This window comes from Histomonas meleagridis, assembly GCF_020186115.1.
Source record: "Histomonas meleagridis strain 2922-C6/04-10x chromosome Unknown scaffold_61, whole genome shotgun sequence".
Lineage (NCBI taxonomy): Eukaryota > Parabasalia > Tritrichomonadida > Dientamoebidae > Histomonas > Histomonas meleagridis.
In genome coordinates, this window is record NW_027150931.1 from 630,439 (window position 1) to 654,562 (window position 24,124).

Here is a 24,124-nt window from a genome sequence, read left to right on the forward strand (position 1 = left end):
GAAGTATTTTTAAAGCTTCAAAATAAACACCAATATCATTCGCCTGAGATATGAAAAAAGAATATATTAACCGACAAATTGTCTGAAGAAATGAAATTGGAGATTCTGGAGTAAACATTCCCATAATTGATTCAACAGACGTTCGTATGTTTTCTTCATTGAGATTTTGTATAATCTTTTCCAAATTGATGAGTAATTTCTTTGTATGAGTTTCCATTTTTGAAGTAGGGATTATGACAAATTAATTCAAATTTCCTATGTCACTTTTTTCTTCGGGGTGGCATTTCACACCAAAAAATTTAAATCACAATGTTGGCGCCAAAGAAATCAATATTTATACATTTATGTTGTTCGTACAGTCTTTCTACATTTTTAGTCTCAACAATATCGACTTTAACTCTTACAACTTGGTAGACCCTCGAACGTTTCAAACTTCTATTTTCTCAACAAAATTAAAATTCGATATTCAATTTCATTTCAATGTTAGCTCAATCTCTAAATAAACTTGAAGGTTTAATTGGATTAATTTTATCCTGGTCTAGAATTCACTTTAAAAGAAAATGCTGGTGATAATTGTGGTTGATTTAGAATAATATATAAATTTAATTAAAGAATTTACTTGTGGTTCTAAACTTAAAAATTTAAGAATTGAGTTTATGGATGTATTTTCAAAAATACTTCATTTTGAAAATTTGAAAATATTTAATAAATTTGAAATTTGTAAGATTTTGGTAGGTGATAATTAAAATTTTAATTTATTTAGAAAAATATGTTGAGGTTTTACATGGGTATCAAAAATATTCCCCACAAATTAAAATGTTGTTTGAAAAATGGTGGAAATGAAAGAAGAAGAACAAATCAATTTATTTCGGGTTATTCACAATTGCCAAATGAAGGTTTGGCTGCTCTTGAACCTAAATTAACAATTGCAATTGTTAAAAAATCTTTCGATGATGAAAAAATGATCCAAATTCACAGCTGTCTTCTGTAATAATGTGTACACATAAATTTAATAAATTATTTCAAGGTACCCATTAATACATCAAAAGAAATAATGAGAGAAAAAATCTTGTTGGCTGTTCATGAAGGATTGAATTCTTCCAACTAACATAATTTGTTTAAATATAGAAAAATAAAGTGTTTCACATAAAGTTCGAACTTTTTTATTTATTTATGTAAAAAACACAAATTTTGGCAATTTAGCTAGGGCATGTTTAAGGTTGCTATCATTTGGATATTGTCAAAAAGGTCATGAATTAGAAGAGAATATATTTTTAATCAAAAACATAATATACGATGACAACCATGATCTTTTTTTAAAATATGAAAAAAGAAATTTCAATACCCAAAGATCAAACAACTTCCGAAAAGTTTAACCAAACTTAAGAAAACAAAAGAAAAAAATCTTGCGACAACTTGTTTCAATTTAATGCCTCAATATCTTAAAATAAATGATGATTTAGGTTTATCTAAAATAGTTTCATTAATACGTATTCTGCAAAAGAACCCGAGATTAAAATATAGACGCCTTGAGATAAGAAACTCCAACTTTATTTGTTTTGTTCAAATTTAAACAAATTAAATTTGTTCCATGGATGAATTTATCCTCTTTCAAAAGGAGTTTCTTATATATTTATGATACATGTTCATATTTTGAATGTATTTATGATTTCAAGCATTTTTACTTATTGTAATTAAACAATGGATATCATTTACTATTTTGTTTCAAATTTAATGATTAAAAATGCATCATTATTATTGTTTTGTTGTGATATGAAAATTATTTCTTAATTTCTTATGAATTAGATGAATCTTTAAGCTTGGAGAAATTTTAATTGAAATTTCAGTTTTCATCATGCAAATTTTAATGGAGTGAAGTGACACTTTATTTCCAATGAAAAGAAACAGACCCAACACCACTATAGATTTTTTTTTTAGTGCACCAAAGCCAAAACCACCTCCATTGATATCAAAACTGAGTGCAGAATCTAAAAAGCAATTAGTTGTAATAAAATCTGTACCACAGACAAAAATTAAACGAATAGTTATACCATCAATTTCATCAGATGAAAATATCCAAAAAGAAAAACTTTCGAGCGTTTTGGACTATGTGGTTGATTCAATACATATTTTGTTTAATAATGGAATTGATAAAATTAATTGTTACAAAGTTTCGCAAAATGTGGAATATTATTGTCGTTTTGGTAGCGGCGAGGATATGTTCATGAAGCTAGAACAAGAACTTAAACCAATTAAAGAAAATTTTTTAAATAATTTATATCAAAATCAAATGCTTGAATATGTTTCTCAACTTATTGAAATCTTTGAAAATAATGTTAAATGTCTTCGGAAACTATTTAATTATTTTGAAAGCACGTATCTTTTTCCAAAATTTCAATCAAAATGTTTAGCTGATTTTATTTATTCTGATATAGGAAAAAAGATCGAAAGCCAAAGTTATCCTATTATGGATCTTGTTAACTCTATTATTCAAGAAATTCAACAACTTTTGCAAGAAGAATCAATCAATACCAATCAAATCCAAATTATCATTTTATTTTTAGACTTAATCAATTTATATGATAAACCATTTGAAACGCAATTTTTATCTTCCATTGATTCATTTTACTTAGAGAAAATTCAAGAATATCCATTTGAAGTATTCTTTAAATTTATTAAAAATTCCATTTTAATATGTAATGACTTAACTCACATTGGAATAAAAGACAAAACAATTTTGATCATCTTAAACAGAATTAATAAAGTTTGCTTTGAAGATAATTCACATTATATATTTTGTGATGAATTTTATAACTTAATACAGAATAAAGAATATGAAACAATTCGAACAATTTTTTCATTTTATTATCAAAACAAAAAACTTTTTTCTATTTTTATATTAAACTTTAGTAAATATTTTATTAATGATATTATTCTTAATATCCAAAACAAAAACATAAAAGAATCAATTCGGAAATATTCCGAAATGATAGAAATTATTACTGAAATATTTAATCAAAACGAAATAACACAAATAGAAAAAGAAATTAATCAAATTCTAACAGAAGAAATCAATAAAGAATCCGAAAAAGCATCGAAATTATTTGCTGTATATCTTAGTAATTATAAAAATGAAATAACAAACAACGAAAAAGAATTTTTTATATTTATTACTTCTCCAAATATTTTCGGGACTTCTTATTTCATTCTTTTAATGAAAAAAGTTTTTTCTTTTAATAAAATTGATATTGAACGTGAAGAATTTGTTTTAACATTGTTTAAGAATATTTTTGGAGGCGAATATACAGAACGTATTGAACAATTAATTCAAGACATAAAAATGTCGAATTCGATTAATATATATAACAATGAAAATAAATTTCAAGCTATTTCTATTTCAACAACAATTTTCCCATATGAAATTGACAAAAATGTTAATTTCCCAATGTTCATTAAAGAACAAATGATAAATTATGAAAATATATTTCGTAATCAAAGTAATAATGAAAGGAAAATGTTAAAATGGTCTTCAAAGTATTCATGTGTTAAAGGAACAATTGGAAATATGAGATACAAAATGAATGGAGATCAAGCATTAATATTACTTTCTTTAAATGATAATAATAAAACATTAAACGATATAAAAAATGAAATTGGAATAGAAGAAGAAATAATATTTATGAATCTTGAACTATTAATAAAAGATGAAAATGGAAAATGCGTTTTATTCGATGGTAAATATTATAAAATAAACCCAAGCCCTTTATCAATGGGTAAAAGATTTACTCTTCCAAAAATTAAAGAAAAAAATAATGAAAATGATAAACTCGATATTAAAAGTAATATCGAATATATTCGAAATAATCAACTTTCATGTAACATCATGAAAAATATTAAAAATGATAAAATTATTACAATAGAAAAGTTGTACCAAAAAGTTATGAGAGATTTGCCATTCACACCCGAAATGAATAAATTCTTGGATTGCTTGAGGACTTTGGAACAAAAAGGTTATGTAAATAAGATAAATGAAAAAACTTATAAATTTTGATATATTTGTAGAGAATATAAATAAAGAATATTTAGAAAGAATTTGTTGATTTTTTATGTTTTAAAATTAAAAAAGGAATATTACAAGTTCATAAGTTATAAAAATTTATTTTTAACTCTTAAGGAAAAAAAAAATTAAATTCTTTCCTATTTCAATTGAGATATATCTACCGTGAAATTCATGATAGCCTAAATTTTTATATTATAATCTTTAACATTACCAATGTGAATATCGACCGATAATAATTTATCATCCATTTAATACAATAACTAAATACTTTATTAATCTTGAACATTGTTTAAATTCTTTATTCGATGATGCATTTGATAAAGAATTTAAAAATATGATTGAACAAGATAAATTGAAAGAAGAAACATAGCAATTATTACAGAACTTAATCACCACAAAGATAATTTAATGAAATATTCGAAGAAATTCGTGAACAAACTAATGATGGAGAAAAGACTTATATTTCTAAAATTAAAAGAATTGGTAATCGTTGTGTTCAAGTAGATGAAGTTATAGATAAAGAAGGTAAGAAAACAATTAAAGAAACATGATATAATGTTAATGAAAATGAATATGATGCATTCGAAAATGAAAAAAACTGTAATTAAATTAGAAAACACAGAGAAAAAGGAAGAACCGAAAGAAGAAACTAAAGAAACAAAAGAACAACAAAAAAAGGTTAAAATAACCTTTAAAGAATTTATTTATTTATATAGTTTAAATAAATTATTAATAAATAAATTATAATAATTAATTGGCCGTTAATATCACATGTAAATTAATCTTTAATAAATATATTAATCTTTATTAATCCAAATTATTGCAATTTCAATATAATTTCACATAACATTTCTTACCTTGACCAAATGTTTTATGGAAAATGCGAAAATTTCATTTGAAAATCAATCTGATTTCCATCAAGACCAACTTAATGTTTCAAAACAAATTCAAGAAATTATAAATCGAGATGATACAATTCAGCCATTTAATGATTTACTATTAAATTATTGCAATATTCCCTATGAAACAAAAGATACAACTGACTTCATAACAATGAGCGATTTAATTCCTTATCCTCAAGTCATAATTGATTTAATAACACCAACAGTTGAAAGAGTTTATTTTGGTGTTTTGCCATATTCATCATTTTACTATTGTATAATTGACAATTCAATATTGTTTTGGAGTTTGAATGTAGAAAATCCAGAAATTTTTCAACAAACAGAAAATAATACCAAAAATATATTTTCAGTTACATGTGGAGCAAAAAATCCAACTATTTTCAAGAAGATAGTAACGTCTGTTATTGTTTATGCTTTTAACAAGTCAATTAAAATTATTCCAGTAATTAATTCCAAGATTAGATTCGATAATGAAATCAAAATTCGCTTATCATTTAATGTTTCTTATGTACATATTGACAATGAAGGCAATATTTTTTTAGCAGGGGATACCGGATTTATTTATATAGTAAAATTTTCTACAAGAAAATATCTCCAAACTAAAGTTGAACAACTTACTCGGCAGAGCTTTTTTTCTCCCCTTTTATATGTTTTAAACATTGATCCTGGTCAAAACAGGAGGATCACACCTATCGTCAAACTTCTTTTTGACAACGATACGCAAACGTTCGCTTCACTTCACCTCAACTCCGAAATCCGATTTTACGAATATGTAAAATCAGAATGCAAAATCAATTTTTTAAGTTCGTTAAATCCATCAGAAATTGATATTTACTCCAACCAAACAGTCATTGACATGGCAGTAGCTTCTTTAGAATCAAAATCATCAATTCGATTTATAGCATTTCTCGAATCAGGTCAAAGAATATTCTTTATTGTCGACGCTTTTTTACATACTGTTGAACCTAGCTATATTGTTCGTAATCCTCCTTCTTTTAATGGAGATGTTTTATTTTCAGCAAATTATTTTCTTTCATATACTTTTTTTCTCTGTGAAAAGTCTTTATGTATTACTAAGGGAACATATTCTTATTATTTACAGGAAAATGCGCTGAAAGAAAGCGTTTGCAACATCCCTTTTAATGAAGATTTATTAGGATTTGCTATTAACATACCAAATGTCCCCAACTCCTGTATGTTTAATAATGAGATGTTTTGGCAACATGTGATACCTGCTCCTTCTGCTTATTTGTTAACAAATCATGGAATACGTATTTTGTCATTTAAGACACCTGCCGATAAAGTCAAAGAAATTATCGAAAATGGTGCAAAAGGCAAGTTGGAATTGTCTGTTTTAGTTCGCCAAAGTTTTCAAGAAACATTTTCTTCACTCCTTTTGTTAATTTCTAAAAATCCAATATATAGTAATTCATGCTTATTGTTGTTAAAAGAGCAATCAGACATTGTTTCGACTATGAGTCCAATGTTTCAATCTCCAGCCACAACAGCCTTTTTAATCAGAATTTCAAGAATTTTGCACTCTTTTTGGAGCACCCCAATTTTTCTATTTGAAAACGATGAATACAAATTGAATGATCTTTCCGGTTTCGTAAATCTCACAAAAAGTCTTCAACAATTATATGACGCATGTAAGGGGTATACAACATATTTACCAGAAACCAAATGTACTTTTGATGTTAAATGCATTCCCAAACTTAAAATTTATATCCAAGCACTAATTGAAACCATTAATCTTATTAAGATTTTAATCAAGCTTGACAAAAACTCATCTCTTACGCCAGCATTTCTTAAGCTGGATGTTATATATCAAAACAGGCTTTCTTTTTTCCAGTTTTCCTATGAACCATCTATCTTCAAATCACTTCGAGAACTTTTATTTTCTTACTTAAGGATTGAAGGAACATTTTACGAAGCAGTTCTCAAAGAATTAGATGAAAAATGTCCTTCATACTTCTGTAAGAAAGATTTGCTCATCTTTAACTCGATACAAAACATTGAAAAATCAAAAACAATTACTCAGTTAAACAAAGAATTCGATATATTATATGAAAACATTGAACAAGAATTTGATATCGAACGAATTTGTTTATTATTTCATCAAAAAGGATTTTATTCTGCAGTAACGAAACTTTGTCTTAAGAAAGCATATTTTTATGATCCAAATGACATTGCTATTACTATTTATTTAAAAAATGATTTTAATAACTCACGTTTTAATGAAGCAAAACATGCGTTTTCTCGAAGGAGATATTGTTATGAAATTATATTTAATGAAATCGATTATGATTTCGATGCAATGATCAATTCAAGTGATCAACTTTTCCATTATTTCCTTTACACATTTATGTTTAAGAATAATAAAATTCAACTTTTAATGAAACAAAATACTCCTTTTTTATTAGATTTCCTTATGAAAAATGGAAGGAAACATGTTTGGATGTATTATTACTTTCATAAACAATATGGAATAGCGGCAAAACTGTTGTATCAATTAGCAACTGACAAAGGTGAACTGTTAATCGACGATAGAATCGATTTTTTGAATAGGGCGGTTATGTGCTCTTTTGAATGCGCATCGGAGAAAGAAAAGGCGGTTTTTGCACTGAAAGTTGCTAAAGTTCAGAAAAAGTTGAGTTCAAGGGAAACCGATGAAATATACTATTCAAATTTTTTGATACCAACAAACGATTTGGTTATAGAACTTATTGAAATTGGGTTTTGGGACTTAATTCTTGAGTTACTTGATTTTGTTCCTTTTGTTAATGGTAACTTCCAAAATGTTCTTTCAAGTGTTTGGAATAATTTGCTTATGCATCAGTTAATGGGAAATGATATCCAAAGTTCAAAGATTTTTTTGACTAATTTCTTACTGTCTTTTGATAAAAGCAGTAGAGTTCGCGACTTAAGAATATTAGTTCCTCTTTTAGAGACATTTAAAGTTAACATGAAAGGCGAAATTTTGTGGGCGCTGAATGTGCTCAGCGAGAGCGGATTCGAAAGGGAAGAGATATGCGAAGCGTATTTGGAACTTCTTGATCACGAAATTGATGGAAACGTGAAAAAAGAATTAATTTTCTGCGTTTCGAAGATGTTACCAATTGAAGGGAAAAGAGACAAGTTGTGCGAACTACAGAAATGGTTTTTGCAAAATGCAAAAGACGAACAGTACTTCGAGGAGACAAACGAATGTTTACTTGATCATATTTAATATATATTGTTTGAATAAATATAATACTTGGTAATATAACTTAATTATTACGACAAATAAATGTGATAATTCATTACTAATAACTCTTTTGACATTTATGTTAACCATTTGTGGGTCAAATTTCCTTAAAGATTCATTATCTGAATTTTCTCTAAGTAATATGAAAATTATTTTGTTTGTAATAATGTTACAATTAAAACGTTGTCTTTCTTTGTATTAAATTTTTGGTAGTTTACATATGTAAACAATATAAAAATTCAAAGAAGCCCGAAAAAACGTAATTGAATTTTACACTTTTTCTTAATATTTCGCACGGTTTGTTTCATAACGTTCTTTTCAAGGAAAACAAAAAAATTTGACTAAATTCGATAGCTGGTGAGATTTTTAATAGGATAGTATATTAGCAGCAGTGTCGTTCGCTTTCATTAACTAGGGCTGGCATAGCCGAAGCTAAATTTACACTTTTTTCTGATACAAAATCGTTTGCAACGTTTTCGAGAATTTTATCAATATCTTTAGGTTTTTCTTTAGCGCTTGTCTCATAAAATATTGCACCTATTGATTCTGCTTTTCTTGTGCCTTCATCTGTAGAAATGCATCTATCTTCTAAATCTATTTTGTTACCAATTAATATTAATTCTGGTGCCTTGCGACACACATTTAAAACGCTTTGATTCCATTGATCTATTTCTTCAAATGATGGTCTGTTATCAACAGAATAAACAATAACCACATATTCTGCATCATGAAAATAGGAAGGCGTTAAAGATCGAAACCTTTCTTGGCCAGCTGTATCCCAAACATGTAAACGAACAGTTAAACCTTTGAATTGATATTCTTTGCAAATAAAACATGCACCAATTGTTGGTAATATAGGTTCATTATTATCCACATTAGATATTGCATTTATAAGACTTGTTTTTCCTACTGATGAATTTCCAACAAAGACGACTTTAACGGAAACAGTTTCGTTTTCCGCCATTGTCGAAAAGTGCTGTCGGCGTGTCATATCGGTTTTAAGTCAACTCCTGTGCTGAATTTTTGAGGGACTTGAATACACAACAAAAAAACATGAAAATGAAATTATTGGGTTGAATATTGGATAATAAAATATGTTTTGAAGTACAAGTGGACTATTTTTCAAATGAAATACTGGACTTTAATTATTTTAAAAATAAAAAAAATTTTTTTCTGGGCTTTCTCTTCGAAAAAAAGCTCTCATGGATCACCTTCTTTCATTCAATGTTAATTTAAATCCAGAAAAATCCAACTATCCATTTCGTAACCAATATTTACACGTTTCATGTTCTACCAATAACAGTTCTTTTTTCCATTATATATCTGATAATCGTGGCTTCTTTATTTGGAAATCACCCAATGCTGATTACCAACAAACATACGAAAAGCTTCTAGAAAATAATTTTTGTGCAGAACTTCTTGACCACGTCCAAGATAATTTTGAATTTATCTTTTTTGATTTAAGCAAACAAACTCTTATCATTGGCAAGGATTCTCTTGGCCTTTATTCTCTTGTTTATACAGAGGACCCATTTATCATTTCTTCTCATGATCTTCAAGGCAATGAGCATCCACCCGGCTTCACCATTTTTAACAATAATTCTAAATCTATTATAGCATATCCCCAGTTCACACGTAATCCAGATCCATCACTTACTATTGAATCCACAATGTCTCATCTCATGAACACATTAATCCATTCAGTTATTCCAGGTTCACCTGTTCTTTTCAGTGGCGGCTTAGATTCCACTTTAATAGCAGCTGCTCTTGCACTCTCTGGTGCTCCCGAAGTTGAGTTGATTAACTTCTGTGCTCTTGATACAGCTCCTGATCGTGCGTCATCGCGCGCATCTCTTGTTGATCTTCAGCGTTCATTTCCTAACACCAAATTTACTCTTCATGAGTATACTGGGGACATTCTTGAAATGGCTAATGAACGTTCTCTCATTAAATCACTTCTTGTTCCTACGAGTGTCACTGAAATGAATCTCAACATTGCAATGACACTTTATTCTGCTCTTAAACATTCGAATTCATCCATAGTTCATAGTGGATTAGGTGCTGATGAACTTTGTTGTGGATATATGAGAATGAAAGAAGGCGCAACTGCCGATGCAGAAATTGTCGAGCATATGAACAGGCTATGGACACGAAATGGTGGAAGAGATGATAGAGTCGCAATGCATTTAGGAAAGGTTTGCATATGTCCATTCCTATCAAAGAAATTTATAGAGGCAGCAAGTAAACTGCCTGTTGAAATGCTGATAAAAGAAGACTTGCCAAGAGGCTGTGGTGAGAAATGGATATTGAGGAAAATTGCAGAGAAATATGGATTGAAGCAGGCAGCAGAAAGACCAAAACAAGCGATGCAGTTCGGGAGTAAAGTCGCAAAAGCAAAATGGAGAGGCGATGAGGAAATACCTGAGTCTTGAGCAACTAAGTGTTGATGTAAGTAATAAAATTATACTATTAAAGTCTTTTAAGATATATATATATATATATATATATATATATATATATATATATATATAACTTAAAATTTAGGATAATGCAACTTTATTCTCTAATCAATTGTACGTATTGCAATAACGGACCGATTACATCAAAGTTATCATCAAACCATTTGAAGATGTAAGACTTTTCCCTTTTAGCATCTCGGTATAAATGAATGCCTAACCTTTCTTCAAAAATTTCGGCTACTAAGAGGATATCTTTAAATACAAGTTTATCCCATCCTTTCTTTTTAAAAGCTTCCCAGGTTTGATGTGACATGTAATCATACTTTGGATGTTGCATAGGCCTTTGATCCGTTAATGCTTGGCCACATTTATGACTGCCCAAATCTTCTTGGTACATATTTTAAATGAAATGAAATTTAACGAAGTAAAAATTGAACGCAAATTTTACAACTTTTTGAGATAACTTTTATCACTGTCAGAAATTAAATAAACTGTTGTATTTTTCACACAAAATTTCACAAAGGTCTCTGGTTAAAACACAAGCTATCAATTAAGAAATTTCTTCTTCGCAAGTAAATAAAGAAGATAGCATGAAAGAATCTGCGATAAGTTTTCTTTGGAATATTCAGTTAGTTGGATTATAGCATATTTCAAGTCGCTTGGAAATATATTAATTCCAAAAATATTTACACTTCACTGTTTCCGAAAATTATAATTGAAGGTTTTCCTTTCGAGGATATCTCATTTCTTTAAAAAGTTTTTGTAAGTTATATTAATAAAAAATAAAGATGATCACTTAAATATATTTTCTCTTTATATCATCTTGGAATAGTTTTAATCAGTGTATACACTTGATTGATTTAAATATGTTTTATTTATATGCACAACAAAATAACAAAAAAGTTTGAAAAATTTCTAAGTTTTCACATTTTTAGATTTTAATATTATTGAAGAAGCATTAAATTGGTTATATTAAAATTATCATTATGCAATTGAAATGAATATAATACATTTCCGAATCTTTTTAATATAATATGTTATTTAATCTGCCTTTTTTTATAATTGATTAGAAGTATTTGCTATTTATTTCCAAGTTTCATTTTACCTTTTCATGTCTTTGCAATGAAAATGCAATTATGACCCTTTATAAAAATTAAAGAAAAATCAATTACCGATAAACAAATTTATATACATTATTTCCAGCTTCCTGATTTGTAAAAATAAAAATAATTTATATATAAATTTTTGCTGAATAACAAAATTATGAATTAAATTATGAAATTGAGTTTTATGTGTACAATGTTTGTTTTTTGGTCTCAATAAGACCGTTTTACTGCCTAGGCCAGTACAATTGATTTGGTAAATATTTTATGTAACATTGACTTAATAATTGAGTGTATATATAAAAATCATTGAATCAATGTAAAAAATTAAATATTAAAAGTCATTTGAGAACCGAATAAAAATTGAATGAAGTAAAGCATTTAATTTCCGCAAGAATTGCAGCAGGTCACTTATGAAGAAAAAAGAGGAGACTGTTTTCCCAGATCATAAACAACTTCAGTACCTACAATGGGAAAACGTCCCTCCATTCATGAAAATATTTTATAGGCCCCATCGTCTATTATTAATTATTATTGTTCTTTCAATTTTCTTATTTATTCAACCAAAAAATCCATTGTACAAAGTATATATATTTTTTGGTGTAACTACGATAATTGTCGGTTCTTCTGTTCAAGATGGGCCATTAGTTAGACCTCATCCATTTTTCTGGCGATGCGTTATAGGCTTTTGTATAGTCCAAACTATTATTCTTTTGGTTGGCTGTTTTACAGGGCGAGAATTTAATATATCATTTTTGAAGAATCTCACTCCAACCTTAGTTGACGTAGCTCCTGATCGAGATTATAGTAAGGGCTGTGCTATTTATGATCGCAGTAATCCTACAGATCCATTTCACAATGTCAAATCTGCGATCGATGTATTTATCCCAGCCCATTTCTTTGGCTGGATTGCAAAATCAATTATTCTTCGAGACCGTACAATGTGTTGGATATTATCCATTGCATTTGAGATATTTGAATTTTCATTAAAGCATTGGTTTGTTAACTTCAATGAATGCTGGTGGGACAGCATTATTCTTGACATTCTTGTGTGTAATGCTGCAGGCATTTGGATTGGGATGAAGATTGTACATTATTTTGAGATAGTTACATGGGAAAAACATTTATATAAAACATATAGCACGAGTAAAGATAAAATAATACGTATACTACAACAATTTACTCCTTACTCATATATGGAATATAAATGGAAACCATTAAAATCACCAAAACGATTTGTTGTATATTGTATAATACTTATATTTGTACTTATTATAGAATTGAATTTGTTCGGATTAAAAATGGTAATGAAAATGAAGACGACACATCCATTCGTATTAATGTATTTGGGCATGCATATCATGTTAGCATTCCCTTCAATATTAGAAATGTATCTTTACGCTACAAGCAAAAGAGATTCCGCTGGAATATGTTCAACATGTTTCATATTCTTAGGGTTCGCAGAGGCAGTGTTCATCGCAAAAAACAAAGGAGAACATTTTAAAGAACCAATCCCTTTGAGTTCTAAAATAATTTATATAACGCTTTCTGTGGCTGTAGTAACCTTTTTCTTGGTGTGGTTCGTGATATTGAAGAAACATAAAAAAATTAAAAAAGAATAGAAAATAAACACAAAGATATATATAATACTAAAATATTTAAAAGAGGTTAAATTTTTAAGTAAACGAGCTGATCGTGTGATTTTTATTCATCCATTATTCACTAATTGAGGAAAAAATTATCTTTTTTTTCCAACCTACGATTTATTTTTTGCACGATTGTACCACTTATCAGAACGAGTGACTTGTGCGTTTATCTTTTTTAGATTTTAGCAAAATTAAAATATCTCTTAATTGAGAGACGAAGTTACTCCAAAATAGGTGTATGTTTAAATTATTTTTATATGAAAAATCTATATGTAACAAATCTTATAATTTCTATTAATTTTAATAAGATAATATAACAAGAGACTTCGAAGTTAATTTACATTTTTGAATAAATCTTAATTAATTTTGAAAAACTCTTTAAAATCAGAGTTGATCCCATAACAAAATTCATTAAATGTTATCTGATTTGATTTACTTATGATCCCCTTCTGTCTGAGCTTTACATGGTTTTTCCATTGCTCTATATGATTTTTTTTAATTCGAATACAAAAAATATATACATAACACTCTTCATTGTGGTTTATTTTTGTAGTAGATTTTTACCAAGATATCTGGAAATTAATTTCCAGTAAAAGATCTTTTACTTTTTGGCGGGCTGAGTATAAATATCAAAATGTCATATTAGACTAATAAAAATAAGTAATAAAAGATATTTTTTATAATTTAAATTATATGGGTGCAAAACGACATTTCATGACCAAAATTATTAAACCGGGAAAGCAGGTTGTTCATTTTAATAAATGGCTCGTACAAAGCAAACAGCTCGTAAATCTACTGGTGGTAAGACTCCACGTAAGTCACTCGGTGCTAAGGCAGCTCGTAAATCAACACCAGTTGTTGATTCACAAGGTGCTAAGAAACAACATCGTTTCAGACCAGGTACAGTTGCTCTTCGTGAAATTCGTAAATATCAAAAGAGTACAGATCTTTTAATCAGAAAGCTTCCATTCCAACGTCTTGTTCGTGAAATTGCATCTGGTTTCCGTGGTGATCTTCGTTTCCAATCATCAGCAATTGCAGCTCTTCAAGAAGCATCTGAAGCTTACCTTGTAGGTCTCTTTGAAGATACAAACCTTTGCGCTATACATGCAAATCGTGTTACAATTATGGAACGTGATGTTCAACTCGCACAACGTATTCGTGGTGAACGTAACTAAATTTATTAAAATGTGTTTCTTTTATAACATGCATGTACATATTTGTCTTAATTTGTGTGAAATTTATAAATTCATTTTTACTAAGGTTGAAGCAAACAAAAGTTACAAAAGTTTGAAAGTTGTGTACTTGATATCCGGCGCTGTCTCTTAATGAGTATCGGTTATATGTGCAATATATTTATCGTATAATTTTTCTGACCGAACAAAACTGATATCAATCGAGTGCCCTGAGGAAGCTCTTCCCGGGCATTTTAAATAGAATTTTCGGACTCAAAAAATCAATATTCATGAAAAAATAAAAAAATATCCTCCCGTGTGGTAATATCAGGTCTTAATTTACTAAATTCACTTTGAATTGGGATGTTATTCTCTTTTTTAACTGAATTATCAATGTAAATAGTAGGTCTCAAACCTGGTTAGTCTTTAACATGTCAACTATTTCTCTAATAACTTTATCATGTCTAATCTTAAAAATATGTAATGATTTTTTACAATCATTCAACTTATGTCTAAGAGAATCTTCAGCACCGCATAATGGACAATTTGATATAATATTTCTGTTAGCTAAACGAACATTTTGTTTCGTATAGATACTGTTAGTTCTAGCTTGAGATGTAAATTTAATTAAATTATCTTCAGCTTTTGAGGTAAATTGATTCAAGAAATAATTAGATAATTTATTATTTTTCAGTGTTTTAAATGTGTGACCTCTAAGTGGAAGACTTATTAAATCATGATAATGTTTTTCTTTGTGATAATCGTTGATAGTTTTTAAGAAATCAGATTGAAGACAAACTAATTTAAGATTGATTGGAGTAATTTCAAGAGTAATTTCATTTGAGTTAATACTGTCTTCAACATTATCATTTAAGAATAAGGCATTTTCTTCATCATCCTCTAAACAATTATAAAGACATAATTTATAATTATTTCTTTTAAGTACTTGAAGAACCCGGCTAAAAAGGTTTGATGTTCCGGTATTCTTCTTTATATTATTATTCATGATATCATCGAAAATATTTTTTATCATGTGAGTTATTCTCTTCGATATCTTTAAATCTATATGATTTTTCCTCTCTACAAAGTGAGCGGAAAATATCTTTTAGAGTTGTATCTTTCGAGAACCAAAGTTTTAAAAAACAAGAAATAATTAAATCATCATGTCTTTCATATAAATTATTAATTCCTGCACCACCATCTTTCCATGCAGTATAAAAGAAATCTTTAGGTAATGAAGAAGTTTTAAGATTTGAATTTAAAGCTGATCTAATTCTTTTATCTAATTTTAATATTTCTGATTTATTTACTGCTTCATTTAAAAATATATAATCTAATGCAGGAATAATAAATCTTTTGATTGCATCAATCATTTGATTCCATTTTAAGGGTGATGAACAAATATTACCTATATCTTCTATTGCTTTAATTATTTTATATCTAGCAGCTTTAGCTTTAGTTGATTTCATTAAAGCAGAAGTAATTCCTAAATATGTAATACCTCCTCTTAAATTTAACATTGGGATTAATTCATTATTAATTTTAAAGTTAGTAATAGCCATTTCTCTTTTATTATTATTATTAATATAATTAAAAGTTCTACACTTAGAAGTATTTATTTTCATATCAGTATAAGTACAAAATCTTTCGACTGTTTTAATTAAATTTTCCATACCTTTTTCTGTATCCGATATTAATACTAAATCATCTGCATAGGCTTGTGCACAAATTGATTTACCATTAATATGAAATCCATCAATTTTTATTATTTTCTAATGTCCTAATTAAAGGATCAATACATAAATTAAAAGCTAAAGGTGAAAAAAGGACAACCTTGTTTTACTCCACAATTTATGGGTATAAAATCAGAAGTCCCTTTAACAGGAATTTGAATTTTAGTTTTAGAATTATTATAAGTTGCTTTAATTAGATCTATAAATTGTTTATCAAAACCATAATTATTTAAAGTTTTAAATAATTGAGAATGAGGTATGGAACCGAAGGCATCAGAGAAATCTATAGAGGTAATATAAATTGCTCCTTTCTTCCTAGAAACATGTTGAATAAATTCATTAATCATTATTGCATGTTCTGTAGTACCATTAGGAGTTTGCATAAAACCTTTTTTGAGATCTAGCTATAAAGCGATTATTATTATTAACATTTTGTAATGCTCTGGTAATTAATACCATCCAAATACGATAAAAAGTAGGAGTAATAGAAATAGGTCTCCAAGAATGAGGATTTTGAGCATCACCTTTTTTGTATAACATAATTGTTTTACTTAATTTAAATAATTCAGGACATTTTTTAGTTAACATAGTAATTTTAGTAGTAATTTTAATTAATTTAATAGTAGTAGTAACTCCTAATTTCCGAATATAATTAGAAATACCATCGGGACCATAAGCAGCCGCATTAGATCTAGAAAAAATTGCATGTTTAATATTATCATCATCAAAAATATAATTTAATAATAATTCATTACTATTAGGGTTCATAATATCTTTAAAATCAAATTCCTGGAAGTCATTAATAAATTTTTCTTGACTCCAATTATTACCATATTCAATCATAAAAACTTCAGGATTTAAGTTACATTCAGGAGTCGTATTATTAGTGATAAACCAACGTAAACATCTATCAGGATCTTCCATGTAAATATTTTGTACGAAACCCTCATAGTTTTGATTTTTTTTATTATTATTACTAACTTGATTTTCTTTAATTTTAGCATCAATGAACTTAATTTTATTTTCATAATAGTCTTCCGCTGATTGTATTAGATTTATAATATCTTGAGGCTCATTAATTTCAAGAATAGATTTTATTTCATCCGGGAGGAAATTGATGGTTTTAATAATCTTTTCTTGAAGTTTAGACATTGTATTAAGAATAAATTGAGATTGAGGCTTATGATATAAATCTTTAAATTTGTTTAACCAAAACGTAATTTTACATAAATTATGTGTCTCCATTTCTTTGTTACGAAGATCTATTCTATCTTCTGTGCTAGTGACTACTGTGTTCCTTCTGTTTAACATTTTATTCAACGGAATTTTTAAAATATCTCTTAATTCATCACGAATTAACATATTAATTTTAGAAAGGCAACCTTCCCAAATATAAAAATCTTCATCATTACAATTATTATAATCTTGAGGTTTACAAATTTCTATTAAAGGTTCGATTTTATATTTAAATAAATCTGGTAATTTAGCTCTAATTTTAAATTTATTTTTACCCCAAGTTTTAGGTAATGATATAAATTGAGATTCTTGTTCTTGATTATCAGAAGTCCATTTTCTAGCTAAAATTAATAATTGGTCTCTATTTAAATTTTTAATTTTATTTAAATCAAATTCATTATTAATCCAATTTAAATTTACTGGGGGATGTATTTGATCTGGAGAAATTAAATTTAATGTTCGGGAATTTTGAATTGCTTGTAATTGTAAATCTCTATTTAAATTAATACGGTCATTTTCTTCTCTTCTTTGTCTTTGTTCCATAGCATTTGTTTGTTCATTATTTAAAATGAAAGGAATTTCTCTGACCGCTAATCTTTCTCTTTCTGTGATTGTTCTACTCATAAACACTTTATCTTCATAATCTTTGATATCTTTTTTAATTACTTCTAATTCTGTTTCATTAAAAATTTAAATACATTAAAGGACAACATTTAATTCTATAATAAGGTAAATTTGTACCTTCAATAGTATTTAATGCATGATTCTTTTTACAATGATTATGTAAACCTTTAGAATCAGAAGTCCAATATGTTTCACAATATTTACAAACAAAACCTTCTTTAAGTTTAATTATATCTAAACATGAAGGAATTTTGTCGTAAGTATTAACATATTGTAACATTGTAGACCAAAACCAACCAATAGAATTCTTCATTTTCTCAAAATCTTTATGAGAATAAGTAATATGAGAGAAAAGGGATTTATTTGTATTTGAAAAATATTTACAATTAGGTATTGGACAAACGTAAACATTATTTCGATAACACTCAGGTTTATCATCTTCTTCATAAATTAATTTCCAATATAGATCATTATTGATTAAATATTCAATACAACCATATAAATGATTTTGATCAGGTTTATGATTATGAACTTTAGTCATATGACTAATCAAATCATTACCTGATTTAGTTAATTTATAACATTCACATTGACAAGGGAATTGACCTGGTGCACACCATTTATTTTCTCTAATCATAATATGAATTAATGGTTGTTTAGCTAAATTAATATCTTCATGTTTCCAACAATTTAAGTTATTTAAATTCTTCCATTTATTAATAAAATCTTTAATATCATCAGGTAATCTACAAAGTTTTAAGTCACTAATTAATTTATTATAAATAATATCATCTGGTAATAAATCACTAATATCATCAATTCCGGAATCTGAATCATCTGAACCCTCTGAATCAGAAGGATCAGGAAAAGAAGGATTATTTGATGGATCATTATTTGAAGTATCAGTAGAAGTAATATGATTAACATTATCATCTGAATAAGTATCTGAAGCATTGTAATTTGAATCATCTGAAGAAAAAGTAGATAAATTAGTAATTTTTAAAAATTTTGGAACACTAATATAATAAAAATTACAAAATTGGGACTATAACATCTATTGTTTTAGTTTCTTTGATAATATTGATTTTCATTTGAGGAATTTCAGCATCATAAGTTAAATCCACTTCATTAACAGTAACTTTTCAAACTTTCAACATTAGCTACTGAAGTTTTACAACCTTCAATAACTTTGATATCATGAGAAAGAACAGTTGGGGGTTGAAGTAACGTTTTGATACTCTGGTATAACAACATGACTTTCAGATATAGGATTTGAAGTTTTAGTTGTATATACTGGTTCATTAATATGACTTTCTACCAAAGGTTTAGAAGTTTTAGTTATATTAATTGGTTCAACTTTATGTTCTTCATTTATTGGATTAGAAATTATAGTTTTATTTAATGGTTCAACTTTGTGTTCTTCATTAATTGGTTCAGAAATTATAGTTTTGTTAATAGGTATTACTTTATGTTCTTCATTAATCGGGTTGGAAGTAATAGTATTAATAATTGGTTTATTTATTAAGTTATCTACTTTGAGCATCTTCTGTTATAATGTTATTAACTTTGCTGATATGTAATTTATCAATTCTAGGACTAGCAGTTAAAATGTTTCTCTTAGGTATAACTTCTAATGAATCTGATTCAGTTGTGATATTTCCGGGATTAAAGGATGGAGTAACTTGAAAATCTTGAGAATCAGAATTTATTGTTGGAAATTCAAGTTCGGGTTCAAATGAAGGTTCTTCTGAATCCAAATCATAAGTAATAGCCTGAGCTTGAATATCTTCTGTTTCTTCAACAAATGGTGAATTAGTAAAATTAAAAGTTGCATTATTTTTGATTAATTGATCTGTTATCTTGACCAAATGCAATAAAACCAATTTTGGTATTGTTTTGAACTGGTGAACATGAGTTTATAAAGTTTTTCGAAAAATCATAATTGCAATTAATTTGTAATAAATTCCAAGTATTATTAGAAGAATTAATATTTATCTGTTGTTGATTAAGAATATTATACACAATGATCTGAGCTTCATTCCTAATGTGAGAAATCTGTTCATCATTCCAAAATAATCTAAACGGGGATTCTCTAAGTCTGTTTGGTCCTATAATAGGACGTAAATCGAGTAGACCTCTGTCAAATTCCTCTATCGTTGTAGGAATGGGAGGATTGTGGGTATTAATTCTTAATATATCATGTTGAATAATAGCTTGTCCTCGTGCTAGAATAGCCCCATTCGAGTCATTACATTGTATAGGTAAAAAATCTGAGAATATTAATATCTGATGAAATAATCACCCAATTTGGTGGTGGAGGTAATGGTGTTCCTTCTGGGCTTGTTGGTGTTGGGTGGTAATGACGACCTCGTATTAATAAAATTTCTTGTTGAAATGGAAGTTCTTGATTAATCTCAAGAACAAAATCTTCATCATTTTCTTTTTGTTCGAGGTCTGGGGCTTCCTCTTCAATAATCGGTTCTATCCTGTGGTCTTGTGCCGTTATTTCATGAGTAGTGTCGGATTTTTTCCGCAATATATTTATCTGATAATTTTTCCGACCGAACAAAACTGGTATCAATCGAGTGCCCTGGGGGAGTTATTTCCGAAAATCGAGTTCTCGGACGCAAAAAATCAATATTCATGAAAAATCAAAAAAATCTCCTCCCGTGTGGTTTATTCATTTATAATTATCTTTGAAAGAAATTAAGATTAAGTTCAAATTAAGTTATTCATCATCTGGTGATGACGTATGCTCTGAGTTGCCATTCTCTAAGTGAGAACCATCCGAAGTAGAATGATCTCTTGAGTTTAGAATCACCAAATTTGCATAAAGCTCATTTAGTTCATCTGTTTGAACTTCATCACCTGAACCTTCGGATATAAGAGACTGGTCCGTGTTCGCTATGCTCTCGGATTCGGATTCTTCTTCTTCTGATTGTGATTCAATAATTCCATTATTATTATCCAAATTATTATAAATTAGTCGTTGTGATTCCCTTAAAGTTGCTACAGTTATTCTCTTCGCAAATCTCTTAAACAAATCTTTAGAACCTGCAAGAGTTCTCAATTCATCTAATGATTTGTTTAACCAAGCGCCTAATGATGAAATGACTATAACATAATAGTTGACTTCTAGACCGGATTGTTCTTTGATATCCTTACATAAACTTGTATATTTATCTTTCTTCTGATCGTATCTTTCATTTAAAGAATTAATGTCATTCTCATCAACATCTCCATAAGGAATTGTTACCTCGATTAAAGTGTAACCCTGATTATTACAGTACCAGATATCAGGTTTACATCTTCTGTTCTCGCCTTCAAATAAATTATTATTATTTTTGGACATTTTTTAATAGTTGAGTCGAGGTGAATAATTGGTTTGTTACCCGGGTTTGCTTTTAACATTTCACATGCTTCTCTAATAACTTCATCATTTTTTTTCTTATATGTATTAATAACTGTTTTACAATCATTTAATCTATGTCTTAAGGAATTTATTTGACCACAATAAGGACATAAACCTATGTTCTCATCATGGTTAGCAAGTCTTTGATGTTGCCCAGTATAGAAGCTATTAGTTCTAGCTTGTATACTAAATTTAATTATATTATCTTTAATTTTACATTTATAGTCATTCATGAAATAATTAGATAATTTAGATTTATAAAGGGTTTTAAAGGTATGACCTCTAAGAGGTAATTTAATCAAATTTGCATAATGGAAGTTTTTGTGATAATTGTTCATAATGTTTAGGAATTCATTTTGATCGAATGAATAAACTTCGTTCACATCTAGAAATTTTAATGTAATATATTCTTCAGGATTGTCTGGTTCAATTTCATTTCCATTGAATTCGAAAGGATCTATATCTGAGTCATCTGGATTTAATAAATTATCTGTGAGTAGATAGTTCAAGTTTAAGATTAAATTATTATCTTCAAGTGCATGAATTACCCGGCTAAAAAGGTTTGAAGTTCCAGGTGTATTTTTTCTCATGTCCTTGTTGAAAACATTTAAGAAAATATCGTTATCATTTGTGTTTTCTTCGACATTATTATATCTAAACGATTTTTCTTCCCAACATAGAGTTCGAAATAAATCTCTTAGAAACATATCTTTCGAAAACCATAACTTTAGAAAACTTGAAATAATCAAATCATTATTCCTTTCATTTAAATCTTTCAGTCCCGCTCCACCATCTTCCCATGAAGTATAATAAAATTCCTTAGGTAAAGCGGAAGTTTTTAAATTAGCATTTGATAACGCTCTGATGATAATATTTAAAAAATTCCCTACCGTTTTGTTGGTGGTACCATTAGAGAATACATAATCCAATGAAGGAATTATGAATCTTTTAATGGCATCCAACATTTGGTTCCATTTCAAGGGTGAGGAGCAAATATTACCTATGTCTTCTAATGCTTTAGATATCTTGTAATTTGCTGATTTCATTCTCGTTGTCTTCATTAATGCAGTCATTATTCCTAAATAATTAATACCTCCATTAAGATTAGTAATTGGGATATTTTCATTATTAATTTGAAATTTAGTAATTGCTGAAAATCTTCTATCATTATGATTAATATAATTAAATGTTTGACATTTATTAGGTTGAATTTTCATGTTAGCATAAATACAGAAGTCTTCAACTACTTTAATTAAATTATTCATACCTTTCTCAGTATCTGAAATAAGTACCAAGTCATCTGCATATGCTTGTGCGCAAATGATTTTATCATTTAAGTGAAATCCATCGATTTTACAATCTTCTAATTTATGTAACAAGGTATTGATGCAAATATTAAAGGCAATAGGAGAGAATGGACAACCTTGTTTAACACCACAATTAATATTTATAATGTTTGAAATTCCTTTAGTTGGAACCTGAATTCTTGTGTTTGAATTTTGATAAGTTGCTTTAATTAAATCAATTATTTTATCATCAAAACCTTGATTTTTTAAATTCTCAAAGATCAAAGGGTGAGGGACTGACCCAAAAAAAAAAAAAAAAATCAATAGTAGTAATGTAAATAGAACCTTCTCTTCTATTTACATGTTGAATTAATTCGTTAATAATCAAAGAATGTTCTGAAGTACCATTAGAACATTGCATAAAACCTTTTTGACATCTTTCTATAAAAATATGTCTGTTATTTAAATTCTGAAAGGCTCTAGCTAACACAACCATCCAAATCCTATAAAATGTTGGGGTTATTGTAATAGGACGCCAAGAATGAGGGTCTTCTTTATTACCTTTCTTAAATAACATTATAGTTTTTCCTCTTTTAAGTAATTCAGGACATTTTTTAGATTCCATAACTATTTTAGTAGTATATTTAATCATTTTAACTGTACTTTCATTACCAATTTTCCAAATAACATTTGAAATCCCATCTGGACCATAAGCAGAAATATTTGATCTTGAATAAATTGCTCGTTTAATTAAATCACTATCAAATAAATCATTAATTAAATTAATATTATCTTCTTCATTAAGTATTTTCTTAGCTAAGAATTCATTAGAATTTTCCGAATTATTTAATGTTTTATAGGTTTCCCAATTCTTCCCATATTCTTCCATAAATTCTTCCGGATTTATTTCACACTCTGGTGTAGTATTATTAGAGATATACCATTTGTAACATCTTCGCGGATCTTCCATATATAACCCTTGTATTAAATCTCTATATTTAATGTTTTTATTATTTCCAATTATTCTTTGATTTTCATTTATTTTGGTATTAATAAAATCTAATTTGTCACTTAAATTATCAATTGTATTATTTAATAAATTGATTATATCTTCTTGATTATAAATACTTAATAAGTTATTAATTTCGTCCGGGAGGATATTGACTATATTAATAACTTTCTCCAAATGTTTATTAAATAAATTTTGTATTGCCTGAGTTGGGGGTTTATGTTTGAGATCA

The 24,124-nt window shown here is 27.8% G+C and overlaps 4 protein-coding genes across 4 annotated transcripts; 2 read left to right on the forward strand and 2 right to left on the reverse strand.

Annotated features, from left to right (window-relative positions):
* Positions 1-8,591: 8,591 nt before the first annotated feature.
* Positions 8,592-9,173, reverse strand: GO595_010250 (small GTP-binding protein; the record flags this gene model as incomplete). The annotated part of the gene is made up of 1 exon (XM_067912908.1): positions 8,592-9,173. One exon carries the CDS (start codon positions 9,171-9,173, stop codon positions 8,592-8,594), a length of 582 nt encoding a protein of 193 aa, XP_067768988.1.
* A 238-nt stretch (positions 9,174-9,411) lies between these two features.
* GO595_010251 (asparagine synthetase domain-containing protein 1) lies at positions 9,412-10,641 on the forward strand (the record flags this gene model as incomplete). Its single annotated transcript, XM_067912909.1, has 1 exon — positions 9,412-10,641. One exon carries the CDS (start codon positions 9,412-9,414, stop codon positions 10,639-10,641), a length of 1,230 nt encoding a protein of 409 aa, XP_067768989.1.
* A 3,537-nt stretch (positions 10,642-14,178) lies between these two features.
* On the forward strand, positions 14,179-14,595 carry GO595_010252 (histone H3.2; the record flags this gene model as incomplete). The annotated part of the gene is made up of 1 exon (XM_067912910.1): positions 14,179-14,595. The coding sequence occupies one exon, from the start codon at positions 14,179-14,181 to the stop codon at positions 14,593-14,595; it is 417 nt and encodes a 138-aa protein (XP_067768990.1).
* Positions 14,596-20,913: 6,318 nt separating this feature from the next.
* GO595_010253 (uncharacterized protein) lies at positions 20,914-21,537 on the reverse strand (the record flags this gene model as incomplete). Its single annotated transcript, XM_067912911.1, has 1 exon — positions 20,914-21,537. One exon carries the CDS (start codon positions 21,535-21,537, stop codon positions 20,914-20,916), a length of 624 nt encoding a protein of 207 aa, XP_067768991.1.
* Positions 21,538-24,124: the final 2,587 nt, after the last annotated feature.